Genomic DNA, 8,780 nt, shown 5'->3' on the forward strand with positions numbered 1-8,780 from the left:
AATTCTTGTTCAAAAAATTTTGCATTTCTAGATTCACAAATAGAATTATCATTCAAACGCAAGAATCTATAAGCAGCACTATTTTGAGCATATCCAATAAACACACAATCAAAAGTTTTGGTACCTACATTAGTCCTCTTGAAATCTGGTAGAGCTACCTTAGCAAGACATCCCCATACTATTAAAAAATTTAAATAAGTCATAAGTACAAAACAGAAACATATAACACAGATTGGAGGTTTGTTGTGCCGTGAAAAATCACTGCCTTGAAAGCAAAATTCGGCTAGACCTTGATGCAATCTAGTTTGCCGACTGCTCCCCAAGGTTAACACAACGAGCCTATGAACACGTGCACTCGTGGCCTTAGGCTATGGAAATCACAAAACAATTGCCCAGAATTTTAGAAGTAGATAATAAGAAAAGAATTGAAAATTATTTTCTGCCTGTGCCAGCCCCTGCAAGACTATGACAGACCTCTTTTTTAATAGCAAAACCACAAAAACGTCTTTTTCTTTTCCTGTCCACAAATCATAATTATTAGCTACACATTTAACAAATTGACCGTTAGAGAATTGCTAATAAAGTGGAGGTTATGCTATTTGATTTATAACTAATCAAGAGCATTAAAAAAAAAAAGAAATATTTGTTAAAAGAATAACAATCAAAACTGTTTAAAATCAGTTAGGAAATTTGGGAATAAATTGTGGCTTCAGTTTGCCATTGTCCAACAATGCTAAGCTTTCTCAGGAACTAGTTGCCAATCACAAACCAAGTATTTTTATTAGCTTCACTGTTCATTTCACTGAAAACTGCTTCAATGTTCTTCAACTTTGAGGAATCTGCAGTCAAAACAATCAAACTCTCCTTTAAATACAAGGTCCAGCAGGATCTTCCTTTTTTGCAAATTCAGAGGTACAGTTATGTGAATGTGTATATGAAATGGAAAAAAGATTCATACTATGACTCAGTTGAGCACATCCACGACTCCGTTCAGCTCAAGCCTATCATTGCCCTCAAAAACTGCATTGCCTGGGATCCCAATGGGTCCATTCCTATCTTTGCAGTGTCAAAGAGGGGATAGAGATAGATGTGCACATGAAGGTTGCAATATTTATGAAGCAATATCCATTTTTGAGGAGTTTACGGGTCCCAAATACAATCTTCCTTGGTTTAGGTTGACACCGGAAGCTGCTGAGATTGACAGGGATGAGAAGAGAGTATATGAAGAATGCAGGGAGGACTTAAGGTCCAGGTTGAGGAAGATGATATTGATGACCAGAGAGCATGTTCTACCTTTAAAGATAATTCAGGGGATGCAGTGGTATTTGGGGTTGCTTAGTGATTTTCTGCAGCACCCAGAACAAAATCTTGATGAATCTTTCAGGTTTGTAGACATGGAAGATGGATTGAAGGGGTTGGCTCTTGACAGTGGAGAAAAGATTTATTCTTTAATGGAAAAAAATGCCACAAAAAGAGGTTTGTATTCTGGGGGTCCAATGGGAGCCGTTGAATTTCCATTTTTTCCATCAAAGGGTTTAAAGTTGAGGAGGAAGTTAAGAACTGGCTAAATGAATTTCAGAAGCTTCCATATATTTCACCTTATGATGATTTTCAAACTTGGATCCAAATGGTGACATAGCAGATAAAAGACTTGTGGGAGTTCTCCATGAGCTACTTTCCCTTTTTGTTGAGCATTCAGCCGAGAGGAAGAAGTTGTTTTGCCTCAAGAAGTATTTTGGGTTGCCACAGAAAGTGCATAGAGCATTTGAGCGGCATCCCCATATGTTTTATATATCTTTCAGGAACAAAACTCGTACAGTCATTCTAAAGGAAGCTTACAGCAATAAATCAGCTATAGAGAAGCATCCTCTGTTGAGGGTCAGGAAGAAGTACATCAAGTTGATGAAGAAATCGGAAGTGATTTTAAGGAACAGGAGGGTGAATAATCGATTTTCTAATTGTAATGCAAAATTGGATATAGATTCAAATGATCTAGGTGAAAAGGGACATGAGATGTCAAGTTGCTCTTTGGAACAGGTTGCGTGAAAATTTATAAAAGAAGACTTAAGGTAAACATGGTTTTTTTACTAACAGAGAAAGAGACAAGTAGCTGATAATAAGCATAAGTTGAAAATGGGCACATCTAGTGATATTAAAGCCTTGATGTATTTTTTTTCAATTTCATCTCTACACACGATTGTGATTAGCTTCAATAAAAATCTTGATTAACTCTTGAACTCTTTAGCCTTTCTTATTTTTAGGTGTTTTAAATGTTTTACATATGTGGTGTAGGCGTGTGGCTATGTATGCTGCTATACTCTATTTTGTGCTTGTACTTGTCAGCATAAGTCGATGACATCATATTTATTTTTTGGCAAGTCATAACATGTTTTCAAGCCTTTTCTAACTTGATTACTTTTGTCCTGCTATCATGTTGTAGATATGGTCTCTTTATTGCCCTTGGAATTATGTGATTCTGATATGCCTCATAGTTGAAGGTGATTGATTTTGTTGTGTGATATTCTTTATTTTAATCAATATGTCTTCTGTAGTTAATGTGTTAAACTTGTGTTTGATGATCTATCTTTGGTGAAGGTGAAGCTGTGATCAGTCATGGATAGTTGGCATACAGCTATTTAGGTTATTTTTTTCTCTTGTCATTGCTGGCTTTGTATGATTGATGAACATCTTACTGAGAGCTTGGACAGTGGGATAGTGGAATTGTTTGGAAAATATTATCAAAAAATGGCCAAAGTTTACTTCTTGGAATGGTGTATTCCTTGTATTTCAAGAAATGTGCAAATAGTATTTGTTGTTTTGATGATTACCCTTGTAGCAGACAAGGAGTACCTGTTGCATGTACAGTAGATTCTGGATATTGGGCATTAATGAATACTAAGAGCACACTACAGATGTATAGGGATGGCTCAAATATTGGTAAAAAAATAACAATTTTGATCGTTCTCTCTTGCAGCAAACTCAATCTTTTTCTTTTACTTTTTTTGCATTCCCTTAGAGCATCTTTAATACTGGATCTTGGTAATAGATCTTAAGTTGAAGATCTGATCTTTTCCATATCCAACAATAAAGCATCCCTCAAGATCTCCATGTTGGAGATACAGTTCTTGGGGAAGAACTCTAAAGATCCACACACTTAAAAAAAATTATTGCTCATTTGGTAACAGTAAAACGTGAGGAGGAAAATGAGAGAAAAAAATTTGGTAGCATAGACGGAGGAGATGAAGAACAACCAAAAAAAAAACAAACCAACAAAAGATCCATGAAAAAAAAACATCAGACTTCTATGCAATAGAGAGAACAATGAAACAAAAATTTTAAAACAAAATAATACATCACAAAGAAGGGGAAGGGGGGAAGGAGATGAAGAGGGTAGAGGAGGGGAAAGGGGGAAGAAGAAGAGAAGAAGAAAAAGTGGGAAAGATGAGGGGATGAGTGGGTTTTGAGGAGAGAAGAAGAATGGGGAAGATTTGGGTATGAGTTGGAGCTTAGGAAAGAAGAAGAAGATGGGGAAGATGAGGGGGTGGGTGTTGAGGAGAGAAGAAGATAAGTGGGAAAAATGAGGGGTGAGTGAGATGGGACGAGGATGATATGGCAAAAGAGAGAAGAAGAGACTCGACGAGGATAAAAAAAAAACATCATTTGTCAAATCATAGGTTTGCACTGTAAATGTTGACTACAAAATTTTACCATTAAGGAGTAAAATTTGTAGATTTGTTCAATTGTTACACAAGATGTTAGCTAACAACATTCTATAAATTGTTTTAGTACACACAAAATTTATATACACAATTTTCATTCTCATTCTTCATTTGTCAATTTCAATTCTCCAATCTGAATCTTAATTAAATTTTGTTTTTGTGAAATGGATCCAAATTATTTTAATTGACAAACTTATATAATTTTTTTGTAAAATTACCACATGCCTCCTTCAACTCAAAATTTACAAAATTGTTCTTTTTTTTCCTTCCTTTTTTACCACCACCACCTCCAAATTATTTTATGTCAAACACTCAAACACCTTTCACCATAAATTCTCAAGCATTTTCTTGAATCCCACCAAACAATCCTACCATGTTTTCAAATGATGAAGTTGGATCGTAATTTTCATAATTTTTTACCCAAATTGGATTAGAAGATATTGTCGTTGAGGAAATAGGAGGGTCTTCTACAAAAAAGAAGCCTCGACTCATCTTTATAATTGAAGAAGATATACATCTCATTAGTTCATGGCTTAACATCTCAACAAATCCAATTGTTAATGATGGCCAAGCAAAAGAAACGTTTTGGTTGAGAGTCTCAGAAAATTACAACAAACTTTGAGGTGAACTACACAAAAGAGCAGTGGATCAATTAAAATCCCAATGACAAAAAATTATTTTGAGCGTACAAAAGTTCAAAGGTCATTACAAGCAAGCAGTATCATTGAAGAAAAATGATTACATGGAAAACGATACCATGCTTCATGCATATGGCATTTGGGAGGAAAACAAAGGAAGCGATTTTATTTGGAATATGCTTGACGACTTTTTGGAAGATCAACTAAAGTGGTTAAACTAGTTTATTGAAAATTGTTCTAAAAGGACGAAGATTTCCACATCTGAGGCATATTCATCTTCATCTAATCCAAAAACATCGGTAAAAGATTATGAAGCTGACACACCGTCTCAAATTGTCTGTCCAATGGGGGAAAAGGAAGCCAAAATTAAGGAAGAACAATGGGAAATGAGTAGGACGCTTACCAGTCTTGTGGACTTGACTGGTGTGGAGGAAGCAATGAGGGAAAAAAATGTCATTGCATAAGTAAAACTAGTCATTGCATAAATAATCGTTATAAAACTAGTCATTGCATAAGTAATCATTATGAAACTAGTCATTGCATAAGTAGCCACTATAAAATTATTTGTTGCAAAATTTGCTATTTAATTGTTCAATTTTCATTCTTTCTTGTATGTTTTCTTTAAACAACGAGATTTTCCACTAAAAGAAAAAATGAGAAATTTTAAAATATCTTTAATTCTACGTGACACTGTAGGATCCACCAAAAATCGATCTAAAATTCCAATTTGAAATCTCCCACACTAAAGATACTTAGGTAATATAGTGTAGAAATAACTCCTTTATCTTTCCTTGATATCTTGCTTAGCTATCAAGAATAATATATATCCAAAAGACACATAAATTCTGTTGGTTTCTTACTTTTTTTTTTTTAAAATATTCTTAGGATTTTATACCTTAGGTTCTTTCAAGTTATTAGCATTGTTGCATTCTTATTTATTAATATTCCCATCTTTTGAGAAATAGAGGAATGTGACCTCAACATAGTGATGTTGACTGTCACCTTCACACAAGTATTGGAAGAAAATTTATTATAATGAGAGGCAGGAATAATAATAATAATAAATGAAAGAGGGACACACGCACACACATGTAAGTAATTTTGATGAAATGCCACAACCATGCTATATGTAGTAAGCTACGTTATTGTGGTATCAAAAGCCAGTTAAGTTTATTGGTTTTGATGATTGTATTTATTTCTCAAATATGTAGAGATAGTAAACCGAAACACATTTGTTTTTTTTTTTGCTTTACGAAACACAGATAAGTTAAACTCAATTGTTTCCTAACAACGCAAGAAGAAAATTCTTGTAATTTCCTGATGTCTTCTTAGCCACGGAACTATCAAGTGTGACACCATTTCTCTTGAAGTAAAGGTCATTGATTTCATTTAAATCCCTCTCTGCACGAGTGATGATTACACGGCTCAATTCATGTTCTTCAGCTATCAATTCATTCAAGGCGTAGCATAACACCTAATTCAATGTATACATGTTTAATAAAAGTTATTGAACATAAACTATAAAATAAAGAATGGTAGCCAACATAATTTGATGACTCAAGTTACCTTAGCCAAGTATCTACGAGGGTTCTTAATGCAACGAATGACAGTACGCAGTGCTGTCATGTATTCATCATTTGGATTTGTTGATAATCCCTACAATTAGCAAAGAACACCAATGTATCATTACTTCTATCTATTTACAAAGAAAAACAATTTAAATCTCAATTGAATATATCTACCTTGGTAATTGTCGTGCCATACACATTTCTAAAGGTACTGAAAGTTGCACATAGCTGCTTCTTACTTCTTGTGCATAAAATTCTTATGATTTCATCGTCGTTAAAGGCCTTGTTTTCGATCACTTGATGAAGAATGTTTGCTTCTAAATGAGCCAGATTCTCATCAAACTCGTCTCCATCATACCTATAGGTACTTATAACTGCAACCAACAACTGCATGAAAAATGATAAGTCTCTTGTTGAGTTATAAAATAGAAAGAGGTGAAATGTTATAGATGCATTCTTCTTTATTTTCGAGCAAGTTGTTCTGGTTTGTGCTTGTAGAAATTTTTACTTCTGTGCACCAATAGAACTAATGCATGCAAATGAAAGATTAGCAAATGCATACGTTTGTGCTAGTTTTCATCTTCAACATTAGAATCAACCAGAAAACAATTTACTCTCCCTAATTTTAATTAGTTTCACAAGTGGGTTCATGATTTTATCCAAGTAAACAACAAAGTTCACGTGATTGTCACTATGTTTCTATTTGTTTATTATTCTTTTTCCTTCCTAAACTGAAATATGTTTTTTCAGAAAATAAAGCATATGGTAGTTGAAGGAAGAATGGAGGAGGGAGACAAGGTCGTGGATTTGAATTTCTTCCACTAACAAAAACTAACCATTAACAATTTTTGATTAAAAAAAAAAAATAGCTTAGTAACCCACTTACTCTGCGAATATCACCGATTGTTTTGGATGCCACATCTTCTTCAAGGCAATGCTTGTATTGAAACTGGTATGAACGCTTTGCAGCAAGAAACTCTTCTGATGTTCTAGTGCAAACAATCTCAACAATTACTTTGTAATCTGGTGTTTCCTTCTTTAATGCTTCATTAATAAATGCAGCGTCTCTTTCAGCTGGATCCATCGTCCAATTGCAAATAGCTCTCTAATTTGAATAGTAGTTATTATATTTTTCAATAAGATAAATTAAGTTAATCATCAAATAGATATATCCAAAATATTTTAATGTTATATGATTTCAAATCTATTTCAATTAAATTGAACATTAACAAAATTATCACATGTCGTGGGTTAGTTTGGATGGAATATGATTGCCATAAAAAATAGCCCAATATTTATATTTACAGGAAAAAAAGTCCCTCGATTTGAATTCTATATAAAATTGAATATGTTTTAGTAATCAATTAAAAAATCATTAAAATTATATATAGTATTTTTTATTTATTATATTGATGAATATAGTCCATAAAATATCATCATTTAAATTTTAGGATGATCACACTAGTTTGTTCTGAATTTTTCTTCAGTGTCATCCATTAGCTAGCTAATATGAAGTTTGGAAATGGATTCTCTGCGGTTACTGTTGTGACTGCATGAGATCTCAGTCTTCCAAAATAAATTATATATTTTAAATAATTAACTAAAAAAAAAATTATATCCTTGGATTATGACTGCAGGGTCCTGTATTTGCTTTATGATTGTAGTGGAATCAAGGTCCGTGAAGTTTATTTCGATGAATATATTCATTCCGATCCAAGTGTGAGGAGAGAAAGAAAGTGCGGAAGTAATTTCATCTTGCACATATATACATATATACCTCAAAGCTTCCTGAAAGTTCAGATTTGAATTGTTGGATAAGATCTTCCTGATAAAGTTCTTCATAAGCCATCCTCACAAGTTTCCTTTGAGCTACATTTCGATGTGCTAGTATAGATATAAGAGCTGTCTCATCTGTCCCCAATCCTATATAAATCACATGCATATAAGTTTTTTCATTAAAAAGAACATGGTTAAAAATATAGTAAAATTAGTCTGTATATCCATGAGCATGATATGCAAGATCTTGATTTTATAAAGGAAATTTAGTCAATTTTATAAAAAAAGTAAGATACAATGGAAAAATTCTTATAATAGTAAACAAAAAAATATTTAAACAAGTCAAACTAAAATTACATATACTAAAATGACATGAAAATTTATTAATAGTTAGAAATATCAATATTATAAAACAAAATGTGGCATAAGAGTGATTTAATTTGTTTATCCTTTTCCACTTGTATGAATTTTGCAAAGGTGTCATGATTACTTAAAAAAAAACATTTAAAAATTATAGCACAATATTAAAATCTATTTTAAACATAAAATAACATTATACTAATATGACATATGGATGCATTAAAATTTATAGCCATACATAAATGACAAGATTAAAAGTTATCTAAAATCATATTATTACTTAAAAAATATATGATTTTAAAAAAAATCATGTGATGTGAGTTATAATAAAATTTAGGATTTATTATATTTTTAGTTCCTAATCTTTTTAGGATATTTAGTTTTAGTCACTGATTTTAATCCTTAGTTTAAGGGACTAAAAGCAAGTTAAGGAACATTTCTTAGTAAAAGAAAATTAAAGACTAAAAATAGAAATTTTTAAAAAATAGAGATAAAAAATAGTAAACCTAAAATTTAATATTTAATATTGATTTCTCTCATTCTTACACGCATATTTTATTTTATGGTGATGTATCAAGTGATATTTATATATATTGTGCAACATAAAAGATACTTAGCTAGAAACAATAAAATTGGAGCAAAATACCTTTGCACGCTTTCTTGATATTTTCAGCATCTTCAATCGAAGAAGAATGTTTTGCAGCAATTAGCGTAGCCAT

General features: G+C 32.3%; 1 protein-coding gene and 1 pseudogene across 1 annotated transcript; one reads left to right on the top strand and one right to left on the bottom strand.

Moving 5' to 3' along the window:
* The first annotated feature begins 735 nt into the window (after positions 1-735).
* On the top strand, positions 736-2,229 carry LOC114386497 (annotated as a pseudogene).
* A 3,385-nt stretch (positions 2,230-5,614) lies between these two features.
* Positions 5,615-8,780, bottom strand: LOC114387323 (annexin D8-like). Its single transcript, XM_028347482.1, has 6 exons — positions 8,708-8,780; positions 7,703-7,848; positions 6,812-7,030; positions 6,100-6,312; positions 5,924-6,013; positions 5,615-5,831 (listed from the first exon to the last, which is right to left on the bottom strand). Exons 1-6 carry the CDS (start codon positions 8,778-8,780, stop codon positions 5,631-5,633), a joined length of 942 nt encoding a protein of 313 aa, XP_028203283.1. The 3' UTR covers positions 5,615-5,630.

The sequence above is a fragment of the Glycine soja genome, chromosome 15, assembly GCF_004193775.1.
Source record: "Glycine soja cultivar W05 chromosome 15, ASM419377v2, whole genome shotgun sequence".
NCBI lineage: Eukaryota > Viridiplantae > Streptophyta > Magnoliopsida > Fabales > Fabaceae > Glycine > Glycine soja.

Excerpts from the sequence above, each read along its gene's own strand:
- LOC114387323 (XM_028347482.1), bottom strand. The coding sequence starts at position 8,780 with ATGGCTACGCTAATTGCTGCAAAACATTCTTCTTCGATTGAAGATGCT. Across the intron at positions 7,849-8,707 it reads TATCAAGAAAGCGTGCAAAG|GATTGGGGACAGATGAGACA; the intron begins GTATTTTGCTCC and ends TGATTTATATAG. Across the intron at positions 7,031-7,702 it reads AACTTTCAGGAAGCTTTGAG|AGAGCTATTTGCAATTGGAC; the intron begins GTATATATGTAT and ends TATTCAAATTAG.